This window comes from Artemia franciscana, chromosome 8 (assembly GCF_032884065.1).
Source record: "Artemia franciscana chromosome 8, ASM3288406v1, whole genome shotgun sequence".
Lineage (NCBI taxonomy): Eukaryota > Metazoa > Arthropoda > Branchiopoda > Anostraca > Artemiidae > Artemia > Artemia franciscana.
This window is the reverse complement of record NC_088870.1, coordinates 34662381-34686521: the sequence shown is the minus strand read 5'-3', so window position 1 is coordinate 34686521 and position 24141 is coordinate 34662381. Positions and strand designations below refer to the sequence as shown.

The window sequence follows — 24141 nt, the reverse complement described above, 5'->3', positions numbered from 1 at the left end:
GATAGATTTTATGAAAATTATGTCTAATGTAGGAATCATACAGGAGACCCGTTATTTCCAATATTAAAAGAACAGAACATTCTTCGAGAGAGTTAACAAGTCATTGATGATATTATATTCTTAGAAATACATTCTAGACAATCAATGGTTTGTTTCTGGGACGCTAGTCAACTGATGTGAAGTGTCACAATATCATAACAAGTTAATTGCGCAATCGATTTCTCAATTGGTGTTGGATATATGGTAAATAAAATCAGTGATTGGTTTCTGGGCACATTTTTTGGCAGCATTCCGGGAACATGCATACCAAGGTGATTTGAGATACTTACTGGACAGACATATTCTTTTGATGGTTAATGAAACTTGCTTCGATCTAAAAAAAATGTAATGAATGGCATCAAATAGGTATCATTTTTGTAATGTAATCGTCCTGAGCACATCAGTTTTTCATTACCGGGGTTGCGCATGAGTTTTGGTCCCCATATTCCCATTTTGGACCCTTATTACTCCTCCAGGGCCTAAATCCCCCACCCAGGGCCCAAAATTTTCCTTTGAGGCCCCAATGACCCCTTCTCCCAAATTTTGACTCCCTCCCCAACTGTTTTTTCAATTTCTTCCATGTCTTAATATCATATTAAAGTTCTTAGATTTACATTCTAAGGCAATCAATGTATTATTTTTCGACGCTGGCCAACAGATGCTAAGCGTCACAATATCATAACAAGTTAATTACGCAATCGATTTCTCAATTGGAGTTGGATTTTGATACATCCTGCCAGTGATTTATTCCTCGGCATTTTAATGAGTACAAACGGCCAGGTATCATTTTTTGTAATGCAATTGTTCTGAGCGTATGAATTTTCAATTATCGGGCTTGCGCATGAGTTTGGGTCCCCACATTCCCATCTAAGGTCCTCATGTCCCCCTACAGGACTCTGATTTTCTAATCAAGGACCCCAGGCCCCCTCCAGGGCCCAAATCAACCCATCCTCCCACATATCCCCTTCCGAACAACTATTTTTGGAGTATATAAAAGTGACATCATCTCAGGCAATTAATAAAAAAAAAACTTTATTAATGAGTTAATAAAAATTGTTATTTAATCTGTATTTCATGGAAATCCTAGCCAGGAAGAGGCTTCGCCAACATTTTGGCTAGAACATGGTATAATTCTTGGGACTTTTCTAGAATTGTTTTGTGACAGAATTATTTTGGAACGTATAATTTTTCGACAAAGAATTTTTTTGGACTTTTTGGGAATTATTTTGGGACTTTCTGGGACTTAAAATTATTTTGAAACCTAGGATTTTTTGGAGAGAATTTTTTGGGACTTAGATTTATTCTTGAGACTTATTTATTTATTTTGAAACCAATAATTTTTTAACTTAGAATTCCCAAAATAATTCTAGCTAAAAATAAATTTTAGGCTCCCAAATAATTTCAAGTGCCAAAAAATTCGAAGTTTCAAAGGAATTTGAAGTCCCAAGAATTATACCATATTCTAACGAATACTTCATAGGAGCCTTTTCCTGACAGAGATTCTATTGAAAATAAACTAAATCACGATGTTCTATTAACTCATTATTAACTATTTCTTTAGTAATTGTCCGAGGTGACGTCACATTAAGAGATTTGAAAAATTCTGTAAATTCCAAAATAGTTTCTTCCAGAAAATTCAGTGTCCAAAAATTATAGGTTCCAAAATAATTCTGTCATAAAATAATTCACAAAATAAGTCCCAAAAATTTTAAGTTACAAAATTCTCAAGAATTATACCATAATCTAACCGATATGTCGGAGAAGTTTCTTCCTGTCTCGGATCTCGACGAAATATAGATGAAATCCCGGTTTCTTTTAACTCATTATTAACTTTTTATTTTGCTATTGTTCGAGGCTATGTCCCCTTAAGATGTCTAAAAAAATCCAAGTGCCGAAAATAGTAAGTCCAAAAAATTCTAGGTTGTCCCAAAATGTTTCTTATTCTGAATTAATTCTAACTGAAAAAAAGTAGATTCAAAAATAAATCAAACTTCTAAAATTTCCAATTCCTCAAAAAAAGTCCAAAGGTTTTTTTGGTCCAAAAAATTCTAGGTTTAAAAATAATTCGATTTCCCAAAATTACTCTATTTCTCACATAATTTAAAGCCCCAAAATAATTCTAAGTCCACAAAACTGTAGGTTCCAAAATAAATCTAAGTCACAAATACTTCTATGTGCCAAAAATTCTAAGTTCCAAAATAATTCCAAATTACGAGAATTATACAATTTTCAAACAAAAATGGCGAAGGAGCCTCTTACTGGCTGAGATTTTCTTGAAATATGTGTTAAATCACGGTTTCTATTAACCCACTATTAACGTTTTCTTTAGTAATTGTCTGAGATGATGTCACTTGAAGGATTAAAAAAATTCCAAGTCCCAAAAAATTCTAGGTTCCAGAATAGTGCCAAAATACTTCTAAGTCCCAGAAAATATTATATCCCAAAATAATTATAAGTAAAAAAAATCTAAGTCCAAAAAACTATACGTTTCAAAATAATTCTGTCACAAATAATTCTTAGTCTCAAACAATTCCAAGTCCTCAAAACTTTAATTCCAAGTCCCAAAATAATTATCTCCAAAAAATTAGAAAACCTTAAGGCCAAAATTCCAAAAAAACCTTATGTCCTAAAATAATTGTAAGTTCAAAAAAATCTATGTCCCAGAAAATTCGAAGCACCAAAATAATTCTAAGCCCGAAAACACATCTTATGCCAAAAAATTCTAGGTTTCAAAATAATTCCCAAAATCCAAAAGTTCCAGAAAATCTTAAGTCCCAATAAAAATTCTAAGTTCAAAAAAGTTCTGTGTCCCAAAAAATTATAGGTTCCAAAATAATTCAGTCTCAAAATAATACTCAAGAATTCGTCCCAAGAATTACACCATATTCTAATCAAAATGTCGGAGAAGCATCTTCCTGGCCGAGATTTCTCTGAAAAATAGATTGAATCACGATTTCCAGTAACTCTTTATTAACGCTTTCCTTAGTAATTGTCCGAAGTTATGTCACTCAAAAAGATTCAATAAATTAATGGTCAGAAGGGGGGAGTAGGGGGACAATTAGAGCTCTTGTGGAGCAAATGGAGCCTTGAAAAGCAGTCCCAAGGCCGCCAGAGGGGGACAAGGAATCTTGCATAGGAATTTGGGGACCCAAACTCATGCGGAAGCCCAGTAAGGGAAACTGATGTCCCAAAATGTTTCTTATTCTAAATTAATTCTAACTGAAAAAAAGTAGATTCAAAAATAATTCTAACTTCAAAAATTTCCAATTCCTCAAAAAAAGTCCAAAGGTTTTTTTAGTCCAAAAAATTCAAGGTTTCAAAATAATTCGATTTCCAAAAATTACTCTATTTCTCACATAATTTAAAGCCCCAAAATAATTCTAAGTCCACAAAACTGTAGGTTCCATCCTTTGTAAAGGTCCTAGGACCTTTACATTGCAAAAAAGGATATCTGGTCTGTTGTACTCATTACAATTTTGGATATCGAAACAAGTTCCATTCATCATCAAAAGAATATGTATGTCCGGCAAGTACTTCAAATCACCATTGTATGCATTTTCTGGGAATACCAAACGTGCCCGGAAATACAACACTGAAGGGCATTTTCCGAAAATCCAACTCCAATTGAGATATCAATTGCGCAATTAACTTTTTACGATATTGTGACACTGAATATCAGCTGGCCAGCGTCCCAGGAACAATACATTGATTGCCTTTGAAAGTATTTCTAAGACCTTTAATGTGATTAAAAGACATGGAAAAAGCTGAAAAATGGTTGGGGGATCAAAAATTAGGGGGGTCACTGGGGCCCTGGAGGGGAACATGAGGTCCTGGATTGAGGACTCTAGGTCCTGGAGGTGAGCATGGGCTCCTGAATGGAAATATGGGGACCCAAAATCATGCGCAAGCCAGGTTGTGGAAGACCGATGTGCTCAGGGCCATTACTTTACAAAAAAGGATACCTGGCCAGTTTTACTCATTACAATTTTTTGAGATCTAAACAAGCTCCATTGATCATCAAAAGAATATGCTTGTCCAGCACGAATCTAATATCGTCATGGTATTAATTTTCTCGGAATCATGCCAAAAACGTACCCATCACTGGTGGCATTTACAGAAAATCCAACTCCAACTGAGAAATCAATTGCACAATTAACTTTTTACGATATTGTGACGCTTAACATCAGTTAGCCAGCGTTCCAGAAACAATACATTGATTGTCTTAGAATTTGTTTATAAATACTTTAACTTGATTTTATGACACACAAAAAATTGAAGGGGGAGGGATAAAAGTTGGGTGGATGTTAAGCTGGGCTCCAGAGGAGAATGTGGGCCCCAAACTCATGTGCAAACCCAAGTAATTTGAAACCGATGAGCTCAGGACTATTACATTACAAAAATGGTACCTGCCCAGTTGTAATCATTAAATTTCTGGAGATCGAAACAAGTTTCATTAACCATCAAAAGAATATGTCTTTCCAGCAAACATTCAGTATATAACTCCAACTGAGAAATCGTTTGCACAATGAACTTATTATGATATTGTGACGTTTGGCCACAATCCCAGATATTTGACAGCTGGTCAGCATCCGAGAAATAATATATTGATTGCCTAGAATGTATTTCTAAGAATATAACATCATCAGTGACTTGTTAGCTTAGTCGAGTAACGTGTCGTTCTTTTACCATAAGAAATAATGGAACTCACGTTCCATTCCTATATTACACCTAAATTTCATAAAATCGATGGAAAACTACTTAGAAGCTAAAAATATTGTTGGCTGAGTTGCTATCTCAAAGGACTAGATTTGATCACCCGGAAATTGTGATAACGCCATATATATAGGGATGCGCTTAAAGTCATTGAATGGTTTCATCGAAATAAATTTTCTTATTTATTTCTCCTTGAAATTTTTTGCTGGATAAAAGGGACTAGCAACTCCAATAGAAGATTGGGCTATGTGTGTCGTTAAAGTAATGGGATATGGGCCTGATCGGTAAATGGAATATGGGTCTGTTTGGACCGATTGAAGGTATACTACTCACAACTCTTCATATAATTGTTGATAAATATGAGGCAAATCAGTTAAATTAAATGAAGAATTAAAGTAAATATAAGAAATGTTTTATGCAATGAAAAGGGAAGCATATCTCCACAGCACTCTTATCCAGGCTTTGTCTGAATGAAGGGAGATAATAGATTAACTTCTATACGCCTAGACCCTTTCCTCTATTTACCTGAGGGCATATAGAGAATTAGACAACTTGGGCATTGAAATGCCCAAGTTGTCATTGGGCCTATGTCATTTATATATATATATGTATGTGCGATTAATAAATAAATGAACTTGAACTTACGGCCTATTCAATAAGCCACTATCCCTCCTTTTTAGTACCTAGCATTAAGATAAATGTCCACATTACCAATTTGCCTTTGATGGACTACGTGACTGTCATTGGCGAATGTATAACCGTGTGGCACGGCCTCTTTTTCAGCTGGAAGCTCTGTAAATATGTTTTATGTTTTATTTATACTTTTGAATCTATTGGCATTCACAGAATTTTCAATTGATAGCAACTTTGTTGTCATTGGGGTAAAATCATGCTTTTTCAGGATTTTTTCAAAATGAAGAATATCCAATTGATAGCAACTTTGTTCTCTTTGGGGCAAAATCATGCTTTTTCGGGATTTTTTTTTAATTAGGAGACTTATCTCAGGCTCCTAACTCTGAACGGGCAGCTGATCAATATTTTGAGGCACCTATTTTGTTCTTTCTCTTTGGCTGCTCTATTTTGCGTGGGGGGACTTTACGGGAAGGGGGGCTTTCCGCTGAGGAAAATTTTGAGAAGGATTTTCCACATGTGGGGATTCTCTTGGGAGAGAGAATACCAGCTCCCAGTGTCATATCATGGGGTTATTCTTTTCCTTTCATATCATTTTAAATCCAGTGAATTTACACATATGGTAAACTGATGGCTCCAAGGCATCCCATTAAAAAAGAAAAGAAAAAAGAACAGGAGATAACAGAGAATAACAAACAAATAAATAATAATAAACAAGTGGTAACTTCACATTTACAACCCTGTTAGTTTTTTGTCTTGACGTTTGTGTTTATTTGTATTCAAATAAAATCAGATTAAAGGATTTTCACCTAGTTTTATCACCTAGAGTTGTGTAACATGAAATTGTGGGCTGAATTACCATAAAACTGAAATTCCACCTCTCTCGTTGCAATTCAAATCAAATGGAAACATGATCTCTAATAAACGATAGATAGAATTCATTATTACCTCACACAAATTTCGCTCCTCAATTCACCACTAGTTAAATCACGTGAGGTTGAAACAGCCATAAATCTTGAATCCATATCGCCAATCAGCCGTAATTGTTTAATATTTTGTTGTTCCGTCTTGTAGATTACTTTCTTATGAGGCAAGTTCCATATTAAAATATTACCAGATTCGGCTGATATTATATACCTAGAATGGTGAGTGTTATTTTTAGCTAATTTGAAACAAATTTCAATTTAGCTTTGAATAAACTTGCGCCTTAACTCGCAGTCGATTTACCAGCTTTTCTTATGACCTTAGCTTGAATTTCTCTTATTTTTTGATCAAAGTATTCTGAGCCACAAATAAAGCTTTAAAACTAAATATATTCCTAAGTATTTGGATTATGTAGGACAACAATTCTTTCCGTTATGATGAGTTTTCATTAAATAAATAATTATACCCTACAAAAGCAAATAAAAATACCTTACTTCAACTGTGTTCAACAATCAATCATTCTGGCTGATTAGATTATATCAAAAATACAAAAAAACTGAATAATATGTAAGATATACAAAACAGTCTATGTTCGATAGATATTATAATATATTAAAGTTCAATATAATTTAAATCCATTAGATTGACCGATGTCAGCAGCTATTACTCTTACTGACTGGGAAAATCAATTTTCTGACACAGGATAGCATGCCAATTCAAAATAACATAAGTCAACGACGAAACAAGGTAATTCACAATAAGTAAATAAAAATGAGAGAAAGTAAATAAAAGTCCATGATAATTTTTGGTTATGTTTCCGAGGTTCATCTTTTACATTTTCTTTCATTGACTTTTATCAAATTTTTATTCTTCTTTTTACACTTAGAACAGAAAACTGGAGCTAAAATTTTCGCATATCCCTTCTTTTCTTTACTGGTTTTGAGTCACCATATTTTTCTCGCTGTTTTATGTTTTCTTTTTCATTCTCTTACTGACCAGGGATCACTATCAGTGCCTTGAATAAACGTTAATCCATAATACCGCAAACGAAATTTGAGGATTCCTCAAAGTTTATTTACAAAATCATATGAAAAACATGCTCTTGCATTTTCAGAAAATGAACGAAAATGATCTTAAGCTCTATTTAATACAATAATTCGAGCAATTGTAAGATGATCGGCAGCTCAACATATGTCTTTTTCTTCTTAATATACTTACTCTACCAATAAATAAGAGGCTACCAATAATATAAACAATAATATTTCTGAAGCTACCAATAATCTACTTACTCTAATCGAGAGGGAGGGAGCCTTCCTCTTCCACTTTTTGAGGAAATGAGAATCTCTGGAGCTATTAGATTTTTAAATAAATGCCTTTCAAGTTCAAATCTTTTTTTAGTGCTTTATGTTTAGTTTCTTAAGCTATCCTTATTTTTTTGGATCGAACTGACTGAATGTCAAAAGTAACTTCCTGCAGAAAAAAGAGAAAAAACAGCAACTGAATAATCAATAATTTGTGGAAGTAATTTGTAAATTTTTAGCAGAAACAACACTGCATATTGTACCGCTCCATAATCCTAGTCGTTTTTTCCCAATGAATCTATGCAATTGCAGTTTTAGAGGCAAAATATAAATATGGTATTTACAGTCATTTTTTAAAGGAACTATAAGAAAATTGTATATTTTTTTGTAAAACATAATATGACTAGAAATAAAAAAGATAACGAAACCTTTAACTTTAAGATTTGTCTGCCCGAACGAGTAAAGGTTACTGAACTGCCTTAAAATATAGTTTAGTGTCTATTGTCCATTTTCTTTGTGGGAAAAAATAGTGTTTCGCGGCAAACACTTTATTTAAAGAATTTGATATTCCTTCATAATTATATTCTGCATGCATTGTTTATTTACTAATTTTTTTTTTTATCATTTAGTATACTATTTCTAACTGGCAGGTATCTCTGAAATGCGTCCTTGTCGCTTATTGTATTTGCTTACACTAATGGCTGGTTTTAATTAAGCATCGACACTCTGTCGATGGCTGTCTGTTTTTATATTTTACTATTCCTGTTTCTGTTAAAAAAAACAGACGGTCTCTTTTGATTCCAGGTATTTTATGCTGTTACCTCTTTAAAAAAATAAAGAAGATTAAAGCAACAATGAAGAGTTTTTTATTTCAATTATGTCACATTTAACAAACAAAGAAGGAATAAACGTGAATAAAAAATCCAGAACAATACAAATACTAAACGGGACAAATTTTAAAGTATACATTATAAATCGCAACTTTGTTTTCTAAGAACAAAGTGTGTTTTAACCGACCTAAGTTCATTTTGTTGTGCGTACAACAGTGTTTGCCGAATTTCGCGGCAAACACTTTATTTAAAGAATTTGATATTCCTTCATGATCATATTCCGCATGCATCATTTATTTACTAATTTTTTTTTATCAATTAGAATACTATTTCTAACTGGCAGGTATCTCTAAAATGTGTCCTTGTCGCTTATTGTATTTGCTTACAATAATGGCTGGTTTTAATTAGGTATCGGCAGTGTCTGTTTTTATATTTTACTATTCTTGTTTCTGTTTTTTTTAAGAAAAACAAAAAAAAAAAAAAAAAAAAAAAATGGTCTCTTTTGATTCCAGCTATTTTATGCTGTTACCTCTTCTTAAAAAAAGAAGAAGATTAAAGTAACAATAAAGTTTTTTATTTCAATTATATTACATTTAAGAAACAAAGAAGAAATACACGTGAATAAAAAATCCAAAACCATACAAATACTAAACGGGACAAATTTTAGAGTACACATCATAAATTGCAATTTTGTTTTCTAAAAACAAAGTGTGTTTTAACCGACCTAAGTTCGTTTTGTTGTGTGTATATATTGCTAAAAGACAAAAAATATTATGTATTTCTTACAATTCTGGCGTAGCTTGAAAAGTAAGGATGCACATTTGTGTCAAATTTTCTTCCAATTTTTCTTTAGCCAGCTTTCAGTGTCAAATTTTGGATTTTTTTTTCCTGCCAATTCGATCGGACAATTAAATTTGATCATTTTGTTCACTATTAAATAAAAAAAACAAGTTTTTTTAAATGAAAGTAAGGAGCGACATTAAAACTTAAAACGAACAGAAATTACTCCGTATATGAAAGGGGCTTTTCCTCCTCGACACCCCGCTCCTTACGCTAAAGTTTTTTATTATTTTAAAAAGTAGAGTTGCGAGAAAGAATCAAACTTTAGCGCAAGGAGCGGGGTTACTTAAAAAGGCAACTAGATCTTTTATTTTTAACGAACGTTTTTATTAGTAAAAAAAAATACGTAAATTAAGAATTAACTTACGTAACAAACTTTTATATTCTTATATTTTTGATTATATATATGAGGGGGTTGGTCCCCTCGTTAATACCTCGCTCTTCACACTAAATCTTGTTTTATCCCAATTCTTTAAGAATGACCCCTGAATCAGAAAGGCCGTAGAATAAATAGTTGAAATTATATAAAAAAATTTTAGCATAAAGAGTGAAGTGTTTATCTCCTCTTAAATACCTCACTCTTTATGCTAAAGTATTTTTAGAACCCCTCATATGCGTAATAATCTCTGTTCCTTTTTTAGTTTAGTGCTTCTCCTTACTTTCAATTGAAAAAGCTTTTTCATGTTTATATTTTCATTGTTTTTTTTTTTATAGTAATGCTAGAAAGTCCTGCGCCCTTTTCATTGAATTTCTCTTCCCCCATGAAATATTCCTCCAAGGAAAGATCCTCCCATATAGCCCCCTCCCCTGAACCCCACACCCAAACCCAAAAAATCCCCCTGATAACGTCGGTACACTTCCCAGTAACCATTACTGTATGTAAACATTGGTCAAAGTTTGTAACTTGCAGCCCCTCCCCCAGGGACTGTGGGGCGTAAGTCATCCCCAAAGACATAGTTATTATGGTTTTCGACTATGCGGAACAAAATGGCTATCTCAAAATTTTGATCCGTTGACTTTGGGAAAAAAATGAGCGTGGGAGTGGGCCTAGGTGCCCTCCAATTTTTTGGTCACTTAAAAAGGGCACTAGAACTTTTCATTTCCGTTAGAATGAGCCCTCTTGCAACACTCTAGGACCACTTGGTCGATACGATGACCCCTGGGGAAAAAAAACAAAAAAAAACAAAAAACAAATAAACACGCACCCGTGATTCTGGCAAAAAATACGAAATTCCACATTTTTGTAGATTGGACCTTGAAATTTTTTCTATAGGGTTCTTTGATACGCTGAATGCGATGGTGTAATTTTCGTTAAGATCCTATGACTTTTAGGGGGTGTTACCCCCTATTTTCCAAAATAAGGCAAATTTTCTCAGGCTCGTAAGTTTTGATGACAATAACTAAACTTGATAGAACTTATATATTTGAAATCAGCATAAAAATCCGATTCTTTTGATATATCTTTTAGCATCGAAATTCCGTTTTTTAGAGTTTCGTTTACTATTGAGCCGGGTCGCTCCTTACTACAGTTCGTTACCACGAACTGTTTGATTAAGACTTTGAATTTGACATTTCAAGTAACAGTTGGAAACCGAAAAGCCTAATCTAAAATAAAATTCACTGTTAAATTGCCAATAAAATCTAAACTGTGCAATCCATAACCCAGTTTCCAGGGTCAGGTGTATCTGTTTAGTTACGGTAAGAAGATTTGGGTCTTGACTCCGCCATAAGTCCCTGTCTGCTTCCTTATTCCTGGAATAAGAACATAGCTTTCATCACCTGACAGTGGTGTTAGAAAGGACCTTTTATGAGGTAGTCTATTCAAAACCTTGGTTCTAAACAACGTTGAAGGGTAGCCTTGAGGGGTAGTCCCCTAAGGGACTCAGTCAATTGACATTAATAAATGTTTCTAGATAACGATTCCACGAGGTTTTCAATATATTTCATTAAATTAAATAGGTTACTGATTTTACATTGGAAAAAGTAGCTACATTTAAAGCTATTTTCAAAATCCTTTAAGGTAATAATTTAAGTTTGACGCTATAGCCCTAGGTCTGCTGACCGAAAAGTGTGCCGAACTTCTTAGGAAAAGCCAAATATTGGCTTTGCAGCGGTTAATTGGGCATACAAAAAAAAAATTGAGATCAACCAAGGAATCCCCCTCAAATGACTAGCATATCATTAGACCAAGTCTTGGAATAGGCTAGAATTTTGTCAGTATAAATTCTATGCCAAATGGAGATAAAGAAAAAGGAAGAAAATTTATCTCAACGCATACTCTCCGTCCTTGGTTACAACTGCATGGGTGACGATTGCTCCAAGAGGGCTATCAGCTAAACGGGTGACTAGCTTTCCAGTGGTTAAATGCCATATTCCAACACACCCTCGGGTTACTGTTACAGCTAACTCTTTGCTTTCACACAAGCTATAAAAAAGAACACGGAGATAAAAAAGCAAGCAAGGTTGATTCATACAGTGAGGAATGGAAGCCAAAATTCCTCACAAGTTTCTATGCACTTGGCACCAGTTTTGCTACCCCTAGCGATATGCATTTTATTTCATTTCCTGAAAGCTTAACAAAAAGGCTTGAAATATAAAATAAAAAATAAAAATTTTAAATCATAAATTTTTTATCAAGTCTTGTCTGATACTTATGGAATGAGCAAATGAAATACAAGGCCGATTGCGCTTTTTAGTTTTAAATAAGACGAAACAATTTTTTTTTCAACTGAAAGTAAGGAGCAACATAAAACTTAAAACAAACGGAAACTATTACATACATGAGGCGGGTATCCTAATATTAAAAAATTTGAACACAAAGTCAAACTTTAGTGTAAAAACCGAAGCATTGAGGAAGGGGCAACCCCCTCATGTACGTAATATTTTCTGTTTGTAAAAATATGAAAATTTCTCCACACAATTCTCCTTAATATTTCTACATGTAAAATTGATTCGGCAAAGAGAAGGTAAGACAATCAACAAGAGTTTCATAAAGTAATTCTGGCAAATTCCGCCCATCTAAAATTCCTTTGGAATTTTAGATCATCCCGGGAGACATCCCTCCCCATGGAACATTTTCCCCATGGATAATCCCACAGTTGAAAAGCAACCTTTACCATCCCGAAAAATGTCTGTATAGTTTCCAATAACACATACAATATGTAAACAATAGACAATTTTCACGACTGAGAGACCTTTCCCCAGGCGCTGCCAGGGGTCGTGTTATCCCCAACGGCATAGCTACTGGGATTTTCAACTACACAGAAAAAATAGCTTTCTCAAATTTTAATCGGACGACTTTGAGGAAAAAAAGGCGTGATAGGGGGCTAGTTGGCTTCAATGTTTTTGGTCAATTTAAACGGGCACTAGAAATTCTAATTTCCATTTGAATAGTCCCTTTTCTCGGCAAAGAATACAAAATTATACATTTTTGACACAAGATCTTGAAGTTTCTACAATAGGGTTTTTGGATACGCTGAATCTGATGGGTGTGATTTTCGTTCGTATTTTTTGACTCTTAGGTTTTTTCCTCCGTTTTTGGAAAATCAGACACATTTCCCCAGGCGTCTAACTTTTGATGGATGACGCTAAACTTAATGAATCTTATTTTTGTAATCCACATAATAAGCCATTTGGATATAGCAACTAATATCAAAATTTATTTTTTCAAAGTTTTAGTTACTATTGCCGCGTCGTACCTTACTTATAGTTCGTTACCACGAACTGTTTGACAAAGGACAAAGTTCATAGTTTGCAGCCCTTCCTCTGGGAGCTGTGGAGGTTCATGTCGTCCTCGATGACATAGTTATTTGATCTTTCGACTATACTGAACAAAATGGCCATCTCAAAATTCTGATCATACAACTTTGGAAAAAAGTCATGGGAGGGGGGCTAGCTGTTCTGCGATATTTTTGTTCTCTTATAGATGGCACTAGAAATTTTGACACCCTATCAAATGAGCCGTCTCCTGATCTTCTCAAATCACTAGTGTGGTACGAACAACCCTGAGAAAAAAAGAACAACAAAAAAAAATTAAATACGCATCTTTGACCTTGCTTCTGACAAACCCTGCAAAATTCCACATTTTTGTATAAAGGAGCTTAAGCCTCTACAGTATGGTTATCTGATATGCTGAATCTAATGGTGTGATTTTAATTTAGATCACTCAAATTTATGGAGGTGCTCCCCCACTTTTTCAAAAATTGTGTATATTTTCTCTGGCTCATAACTTTTGATTCGTAACATTTAAAGTTGATGGATTTTATATATTTTAAATAAGCATCAAAATTTGATTCTTTTGACTCTGTTTCTTAGAGTTTTGGTTACTACTGAGCTACATCGCTCCTTACTTACAGTTCTTTATCACGAACTGTCTGATTGGACTTCTTTTTTTCAAAAGGGAACATATTTCTGTTACCAATAACCCTTTACTTTATCATTTATTCTATTTGTTATTCATCTTAATTTCTCTATAATAGGTTTAATTAAATCTAGACGAATGCCTTGGCGAGGATAGGCTGGATGTGAAGAGTTAGAGCTGTTCTGGTGCTGTGAGATGCTTTAAGGTCTTTGCTCCGTCAGAATTCCCTTTCTCCGTCTCTATCCTCAATAGGAAAATCCTTGCTTGCGTGGCCTCATCGTTCGTTTCCACAAAATGGTTGACTAGGCTTGATTCCTTCTTTTCAAAAAGGAACGGATTTCCGTTACCAATACACATTTACTTTATCATTTATTCTATTTGTTATTCATCTTGATTTATCTATAATAGTTTTAATTAAATGTAGACGAATGCCCTGGCGAGGATAGGCTGGATGTCAAAAGTTGGATCTGTTCTGATGGATGGTTTAAGGTCTCCGCTCCGGTCTCCACTCTTTCAAAGAGGAACGGACTTCCGTTACCATTACACATTTACTTTATCAATTATTAGATAAAAAAACTAGTCTCTTTTAGCTGAAAGTAAGGAGCGACATTAAAAATTAGAACAGAAATTACTCCGTCTATGAAATGGGTTGCCCCCTCCGCAATCCCTCGCTCTTTACGCTAAAGCTTTTAATTGTTTTAAAAGGTAGAATTGTGGCAAAGAGTCAAACTTTAGCGTAAAGAGCGAGGGATTGCGGAGGGGACAACACATTTCATATACGGAGTAATTTCTGTTCGTTTTAAGTTTTAATGTCTCTCTTTACTTTCAGTTAAAAAAACTATTTTTTTTTAAATTCAATTTCTGAACGTTTTTGAATTAATGCATGTTTGATTTTGGCTCTCCGCACATAAATTATTAAAATGAAATTTGCATATTAATTCTTTTTTGGGCTAAATGGCTTTCTCTTAGTTTTGGTCAGATGATTTTGAGAAATAAGGGTGGGGAAAGAGGCCTAGTTGCCCTCCAATTTTTTCCTTTACTTAAAAAGGCAACTAGAACTTTAATTTTTAACGAACGTTTTTATTAGTAAAAATATACATAACTTAAGAGTTAACTTACGTAGCAAACTTTTATATTCTTACATTTTTATTATGTATATTAGGGGGTTTGTACCCTCTTTAATACGTCGCTCTTTACACTAAATCGTAAGTTTTGTCCCAATTCTTTAAGAAAGACCCCTGAATCAGAAAGGCCGTAGAATAAATAGTTGAAATTACTAAAAATACTTTAGCATAAAGAGCGAGGTATTTATCTCCTCCTAAATACCTCGCTCTTTATGCTAAAGTATTTTCAGAACCCTTCATATGCGTAATAATCTTTTTTCGTTTTAAGTTTCAAGGCTACTCCTTACTTTCATTTGAAAAAACTTTTTCATGTTTATTTTTATAGTAATGCTAGAAAATCCTGCGCTCTTTTCATTGAATTTCTCTTCCCCCATGACAAATTCCTCCAAGGAAGATCCTCCCACATAGCCCCCTCCCCTCAACCCCACCCCAAACCAAAAAAATCCCCCTGAAAACGTCTGTACACTTCCCAATAACCATTACTGTATGTAAAAACTGGTCAAAGTTTGTAACTTGCAGCCCCTCCCCCGGGGACTACGGGAGAGTAAGTCATTCCTAAATACATGGTTATTATGATTTTCAACTATGCAGAACAAAATGGCTATTTCAAAATTTTGATCCGTTGACTTTGAGAAAAAAATGAGCGTGGGAGGAGGCCTAGGTGCCCTCTAATTTTTTGTTCACTTAAACAGGGCACTAGAACTTTTCATTTCCATTAGAATGAACCCTCTTGCGACATTCTAGGACCACTTGGTCGATACAAAAAGATATTTGGAAAAATGTTTTTCTTGTTATATATTATAGTTGGTTCCTGCTCCTATCTTTAAGGATTGGGTACCCGGACTAAAAGATGGTGACGAGAAGATAGAAAGAATCTTGATTCATTCTTAGTCTATACACGATAGTGAGACTGCCAGGATTAAAAATGAATTAAATAGAAAGACAGAAAGTTATAGGAAATCTCTTACTTTTGAAAAATGGTTAATTCTAGATATACTTTTCAAAGATTGTCAGTACAAAAATGAATCTTTCTAAGATAATGATTGAAGTTATAATGAAAAGTGAGTATCTGTCTTTATAGTATTGTCTGAGACTTATGTATTACGATCTCAAGTTATTCAGTCAATTTATTAACATACTAATTGAAACAAAATAGAACGATATTGTATATCTGTTTGAACATTACCCAGAGTTTCAGTGACTCCTTCCAATTCTCTAGTGATCCAATAGGCGATCAGCATAAGTGACTAGCTATAGCAAAAAACATTCATTTTACTGATCGCGATTCAGTATCTTTTTTGGAAGTGAGACAGTCAACATTGAAAATATGTTTTAAACATGTCTATTATTATTGTATACATTGAGCAGCTGGTCATCCTGTGAGAATTGTACTATTATTAAATGACTGTAATGAAAAGTTTAGGTTATGCAATCCATTTAAATTGCATAGAGGATACGCAGTGCAAATTAAAGACTGCAATTTCTGTCCTGAACATGTTTATAACTCTTGCATTTGAAGTTGTCGATGCTTCAACTGTAATTATGAAAAATGTGATCAATGGGAAAATACTTGCCATGGTATGACTGCAAAACATCCTAAACATAATTTCAGTTTATTTTCGAGAGACTGGTGTTGTCTTGGTTTTAAAAGTTTTTGGAAGAACAACGAGGCCTACGCTTCAATTGCTGGAATATTAAGAGAGTCTAGTTTTTACGACATCGCTGTGTAGATACCAGCTACTATGACTATTAGCCTACTGACTTTTATTTAGCTGCTAAAAAAAGTGGTTCTTCATCTGAGAATTTTATTTGCGACATTGCTTCAAAAAAGCAAAATTGAAACACATTTATTTTATAATATGAGTTAAAATAGTATTCTGACTTTACGAAGAGATATAGCAAAAATGAAAATACATTTTATTAGGATTGAAAATGTAACCCTGACTTTGCATGCCAAGATGAATACAAGTTGAATCCTAACAAACTCCCGTCAATAATCATTAACGATGGTTACCTATACGTTGAAGCAGAAATCTAAAGGACACATACCTTTGTACTTGTATGTTTTATTAATAAACAAATTCACAAGTATTTTTGAAGTATTTCACTCTTAGGGCACTAAATTATATATTATGCAGACAGGAAAGAGTAATTTCAACTAGATAGTCGTTCGATCGAGGGTTGTAATCATAAATGCTGAGAAATTCACTGTAATTATATCTGCGACATCGAAAAAAATGAAATGTAATACTGCATGAAAACCCAGATTTGGGTTGATAACTCCTGTACATACTTCCGATTTTTAATAATAGATTTTTTGCTTTGCTCAAAAATTTTTTAATGCGAGGCGTGTAGAAAGCATACGGTAGGCCAAAAAGATAAGAAATTAAGTACCTTCACAGTTCGAAAAATGCATAGCCAGTGTACTGTCTTTACAGTGGATGGGCTGCTATTAACATTAATAAGGGTTTTTTAACACTTTGAAGATAGCCGATGGAATCCGAGGGTATACAATAGGATTTATATTTGGAAATGTAAGGATCCAAACTGAATACATTGATTATTTGATTTTTGGTCATGGTGTCAAGTCTAATAGAACAATGCTATCAGGAGTAATTTCCCAATAGGTTTCAAATTCATTTAGGGAGATTAATACTACACTCTCCTTCAGTGGTTCGGCAAAGGTACATTCTAAACGTTCTGTGCCCATTCGGACAATAGTCATATCTCGAGTACCGGACAAATCGAATGCAATGATATCATGGGTTTTATAAACTTTTTTTTTCGGTTATACCATTTTCGTATAGTTGTGAATCTCGATCTAGAGATTGCATTGTCAATTCATATAGGGTCCTTTAGGATTTACCAAATGATAAATTGTGGAAAGGAATTCCATTTTTTTACATACAAAAGATGAAATCCCAGGTGTTTCAAGTTTATAAGGAGAGTTTTTCCGTGATTCAACAGCACTAGCACTTTAAAAAAAAGCCAAAGCAAGTTTTGAAGGAATTGCACCATTTATAAATGACGAACCGGTGCAGGAACTTGTACCCATATCAATATGGCGTCGATTCGTGATTGTATGATAAACAAGCAATTTAATATTATTTCCACTGGCACTTAATGTCTCAACTGCCAAAGCAACAGAACTCATAACCTGTTATATTTGTACATGAAGTATTGACAAGGTGAGAAAGACTGTTGCATCAGGTACATTGTCAACTAATTTTTCGAAAGGAAATTAGACAGATTAAGTTGTAGCTTTATATCAATTTTAACATTGGGAGGCAACCATTGAGGTATATTAGATATTTTATTACTTATTTTCCGAACCAAGCGTAAATCTTTATTTGTCGATTCTCCAAGTATATTGGTAGTGACAGTGTTTACTTTATACTCGTGTCAAATAGCCAAAATTCTCACTACTTTGAACGACACTGGAGTCATCAGCATAGATTATATATAACCTGCATAATTAGAAATAGTTTTATTGTGTTCACCAATGTTCCATTTATGTAGACACATTTGTCTAAATAAATTGTGTAGTAAACAATTTTCATATCATAACCCCTCAGCTGATCTTGGTTTTGCCTTATTAAGATTTTTGACAATTACATGTAAATCTATAAATGTTGAAAACAAATCTATGAAATAGACATAACTGGAATAATTCGAAAATTGACGTTTTAGAGAGCGGTTGGTGCGGATAAAATTATTCATAGCAACCGCGTTTTACACTCACATCAACATTTTTCACGTTGAAAAGATTTAGAAATTAGCTGACTGAAGGATAGGATTCTTATGTGGTAGATATGCCATTGCTTGAAAAACCAATCCTTTTTCGATCTAATAGTTTTGACGTTTGGTTTCTTTTTCTTCTTTGACAAAAAGTGATGTTTTACGCTTCCAGACAGATAAATGATGAGGAGTTTCTCACCCTTTTAAAACCTTCCCCACTTTGTCCTGATTTCAATCGCTTTTCAAGGGATCGCACACTGGACCTGAGACTTTGTGAAACACTTTCTTCAAAATCCTTCCCAGATCCCCAATCACTTAGTGTAAAGTATACGAAATCCGTGGCAACAAGTGCAATATATATTATAGCCAGGGTAGTCTAGAGCAAACCAACTGCTGAGACCATAATGGGACATTGACAAACGGCCCCTGTAATATTTTTTGTTGAACTCGACAAAAGGGTCTCACTCTTATGCCATATGTACGATCTATTCTCCGTATATAATGTATAGTTTTAAGAATACAATCAACAAAAGCCAATTAATACCTTCTCTCGAATTTGATGGCTGGGGAGTGTTTTGTCCATAAACTGCTTGTTTTATTCTAGTCTTCATAGAGGGGGTCAGAGACATTGGACATAAATGTCACATACAAATAATTAGGCATTGTTAATATCTTGGTATTACGCAATAGTCTTTTACGCAATAGTCTTTATTTTTTCATAGGTCTCTTGCCACACATTATAGCAATATTATATTTTTTCGGATTTTATAAAAGCATTTCATGATGATTTTGAATTATTTTTCGTTAAAAGTAGTGTTTTGCCAGATATTGATGGTCCACAAAAAATGATCTGAATGGGCTTTTAGATTGACACGTATTACTTTTCTCGCTGTAAAAATACAACTAACCGAACCTAACCTCAATTTGTTGAATAAGTACTAAAAGACAAAATAATTTAAACGCATGGTTTCTTTACTGCATAAATAAATAAGCTAAAAAATTTAAGAACACATTTTTGTATACATTTGGGAATCAAACAAAATGAAACAAGCAATTGGAAAAACAACATAAAATAGACACTTTAACATATTTACAGGGGAAATAATCAATAACATAAGAACACTTGGATATGGCACCAGAAGCCATGACGCCCGCTTTGGGCAGGGGTGTCCCGGCGTAATTGTACACTGTACACGCAAACATAGACTATATCCAACATGGCTGACGTTGCATTTTTCTTTACTCAGACAGTATATCTTTTAAGTTCAAAGAGCTATCGGCCATGACACTTGCTCTTTGAACTACATTATTTTCTACACAGTTCTTATAAAAACTCATGTCGAAATTTCCTTTACTTAGTGTGAAGGCCCCCCCTTTAGGATATCCTCATTTTGTGTTTGCATACCTACGGACCTGCAAGCACACCGTGGGATATCACGTCGCTCCTCGTTTAGGATTAAAAAACCAACTTATTTGGGGCTTGGGGCTTCACTAGTTCCTCTTAAATAGAATCGTCTCAGTTGGTGTAGTCCATTCGAGAGCTAATTTTCTTACCATTTTCCAAATCTTCTAAGAAATTCTAAGTTTTAACTTTTAACAATAATTAATCTGTATCCCTATAATATACTTGAACCTGTCCATCCCCCAGCCATTGGAGCTTACACACATTGTAATAACATTCCAACATAAGTATTTTTGAAATTTCTAATATGGCGCTGCCAACGGTAATGTTTTTATTCGATACTACGCTTCTTTTTTTCCTGTGTATAAGGACCATATTGGAGTCTATGATTGTGAACAGTTGAAATTCGGATTTGCAATGATTCGGCCACATTGTTTTGGTTCGGTTATAGCGTCACAACGACTCCTATTTCGTACACCCTCGAAAATTTTACCGAAGGCTAAATTTAAAATGAGTTTAAAGATATTTTTTCAATATTCGTTTTTGCCTCAGATTGTTTGCCGACAAAGGTGTCAATAACCATCATTACATACGGATCTTGATCGAACTGGAGGGCTCTTTAAATCTTGGTGACCTTGAAACCGCTGGCTAGCATCCAACGCAAAATAACTTGATGTACAATAATATTCTGTTTTGGATGAAGGTCGGCAATAAGCTCTTGTTTTGAAGGTGTTTAGTGCATACCCCATCATCTACCAAAGATAAATTATAGGGATTCAATGAATCCTTAGGCACTGGTCTATTCATGCATGGAAAAAAAAGTCCTTTAGCAAGTCATGGAGTTCCACTGGTAAATCACCACCAATTTTGAAAAACCATCCTTGTGATCCATTCTCCTCAGCAGTAGAAATATCGGGGAAATTTAGAGCACAAGGATTGTAATTCCAATACGGCAAAGAGAAATGAGACATTTACGACGGATATAGGAAGTTCATATAAAGAGAAACCTTATTTGACTTTTCACCGATGTGTTGTCTAGTCAGATTGGTATCCAGGATATGATTCCAGTGGAAAAAATACCCCCCGCATGGATCTCTCTAAGAATAAGTGCTGATCCACGTCGGTGATCAGACTAATTTCTTTTTTACTGATTTTAAGAATTAAATCCATCATCAGATAAGGAGTTGAAAAATAATGCCCTATACCCAACCCAAATTCCTAAGAACTTTGTTTGTGTTTTTACAGAAAATATGCAACAACGTCAATACATCACTCGCCAGGTATATTTTACAGCATTCCTTCCCGTTTTTACACCCTTCCTTGGCCTAATTTTTCTTAGCAAATTCATAGTTGGCAGTGGCACTTTGACGATCGTGAAGTGAATCATAAAATGCTTCCATGGGGGGAATTTTCCTCACGTAGCCTCGAGTCGGAATACTCATAATACTCATGTAATACTCATACGGGTGTATGCCCTTACTCGTTAATAAATCATACGTTTCATTATCTGGAAAGTGCTGTTTGACGGGGGAAAACCATTAAAATTATCACTTTTTTGTACTCAATTCAATTGAACTAGGGATTTGGGGAACAAACTATAAGAATCTAAAAACGGATCTTGTTCAAATATGTATTATTGTTTTCCATTTGAATTCTAAGAATAGGAACTTTTCAAATAATGCAGGCCTGATGTTATGTGAAAAACACCGGTCTACCCGTGCTCCATCTACAGCTTCACCTTTGTGCAAACATGCCAACACTGCTACTATGAAGTTACAATCATAGTTGGAATTTGGCATCTAAACCGGTAAAAAATATTACACCTTAACGTTTAAATTATAAGATTTATGTGCCAGTTCACAAAAGTTATTCCCTCCCGATAAAATTTGATTACTAAAATGGTCATTATCAAGGACTGACATTTCACCTTTTACCCTCATCAAATTTCCCCTTGCAAACCCAAGACATATTTTTTGTTTTTAATGGCCAACTCGTCCTCTTGTGACAGAGTCATCGGTTAATATACTTTGTGCAGCCGTGAAACCGACTTGTTAGCTGTTATAATAAGTGCAACCATAGCTCCGCCTACACAATGTTGCCTACTCAGTGTCTCAAATACCTATACAAATTACAAGCTATTTATCGAGTCTCATTGCGCGCGGGCATAGGAGACTGCAGTAGCTTCATTTTCTTTAACGCGATTCAAGTTTGATGAATCGCACACATCCAATAATTTGGCCTTGATGTCTAATTTGTCACTCTGCAAAAGTGAATTTTGAAAGTTCTTGAACCGCAAGAAGGCATTGTCATTTGAAACTTCTCGCCAGACTGGTATCCATGACGCTTACAGTAACTCAAGTGATGTCTGAATTTACTTCTGTATATAATCTAGATCGACATACTGAACAATAATAACATGTCCTCCCTTTATTATAATTTTTACCCTCATTAAAAACCTGAATAATGTGGAAGATGGGAAAGAAAATGCCCAATAGCATCAGGTTCACTTGTAGGCTCGTAAAGAAGCCATACCCGTTGTTTCACTGAATCAATGGACGGCGCCATACTGAATAAATCTCCCCCTTTTATCTTCAAGCTCCCCCTCTTCATGCTTGGTATTGTACTGTAACACTGAATCTCTAATCTTGAGACGCTCGTTGGCCCTCTCAAAAATATCTATCCCCTTAAGTGTTAAATGGTATTACCCCGTTAAAATGTCAAAATTGACTTTAGGGAACTCTACCCCCTCCCTGTACCAATAGCTACCAAATCGGCCAAATATGTCTTACCAGGAACCCTTTGGTTTGATTTATACCTGCGACGATGACAGAGAACTTGAAGCACTGAAACCCAGTATCGAAAGAAAAGTGTTGTACACTTTGACAGATCTTTAAATCTGCCTTATACCTTGCAGACTCCTTTCCCTTCTCACATCTTAAAAAGAAATCATTTTAAATTAAGATCTAAATTATCAATAAATAGAACTATTGACCCGCTCCCATTTTCATTATGACTCTTTTCCCTATTAAAATACTTACACACAATTCGAAAACATGCCCACAGAATTATTAGGTCCAGAAGAAGCGTCTGTATCTCCGTTTACCGGTAATGTGAGTACACTTTACCCGCATTTTCATTTAAAAACGAATTTTTGGGCGATGGATGCTTTCTTACTGCCCCACTCTCCCGTCACCCAGATCTGTTTTTGAAGAAGTGCTCGAATCTTGATGATATAGGAGTTTTATATGTCTACTGGATCCGTATGGATACTACCACCTGTAAGAGCATTGAAGGAGCCTCCAAACCCAGCTCTAAAAAAATAAATATTACGCAAAGCGGCATTAACTAAACAGAAATCAGGTAGAACAGGGGGAGAACCACTTCCACCTTGTCCGGCTCCCCCTTATCACTGTCACTTTGTGGGGCGGATACTCTCTTGACATCGCTTGTCAGTAGCTAGTCAACCCGTCCAAAGTCCTTATCGAGACTGAGATCCCACACAAAGGCATCTAAATCAAACTTAGGGCGAGTCACATTAACCGTGTTTATCCCCACAATATAATCCTCCTCACTTTCACTTTCCAGTGGGGGCTGCTCCAAGTCCATTAACAACTTAATATTATGATAGAGGTTGTAGGCCCCTCCAGATGCTGGTAGGTTAACCTAAAAAGGTAAGAGTTTATTAACCTACTAAAAAACTTTTGATTCCATCCCGAGAAAGAAGTTATATTAGGCTGGATGAAAATACGCTATTACTCTGTAAATGTTTGAGATTTGAATGTGACCCTTCGGACGTATTGAGACTATACTACCACATAAATGTTTAATGAGCAAAAAGTATATCATACATGTACCCAAAGTTTCCTTCAGACCCGTAGACCCCACACGACGAGATGTAAATTTAAGATCGGAAATTATTCCATCCATAGGGTAAGTTACCCTGTTTACATTTCAGGTATTATGATGTTTTAAAGGGTCTTAGTATTATTTACGGAGGAAGAGACTGTGTTCATTGCCGGAGATTCTTCCCCAAAGAAATCCTCCAGCAGCTCCTGTGAAGAAATCCCCGCATCATTTTCGGGAAGCTGAAAAAAGAGTACATTTTTTTCTCCCCTTGTAGTATTTATTATCTTAAGCCGTGGAAAGAGTATTTTATTATGCTGAGCAAAGAAGAATATTAATCTGAGGGCCCAGTGGCTCCTCAATCTGTTAGAACTAAAGGGCCGGGCTCTCAACTGCC

General features: G+C 34.8%; 1 protein-coding gene across 3 annotated transcripts in view; it reads right to left on the bottom strand.

Annotated features, from left to right (window-relative positions):
- Window positions 1–24141, bottom strand: part of LOC136030337 (NACHT and WD repeat domain-containing protein 2-like) — a 195887-nt gene that overhangs the window by 31442 nt on the left and 140304 nt on the right. For all 3 annotated transcript variants that reach the window (XM_065709251.1, XM_065709254.1, XM_065709252.1), the window contains 2 exons: window positions 11556–11702; window positions 6331–6519 (listed from right to left, as the gene is read on the bottom strand). In XM_065709251.1, the coding sequence (XP_065565323.1) occupies window positions 6331–6519; window positions 11556–11702 (336 nt within the window). The remainder of the gene's footprint in view (window positions 1–6330; window positions 6520–11555; window positions 11703–24141) is intronic.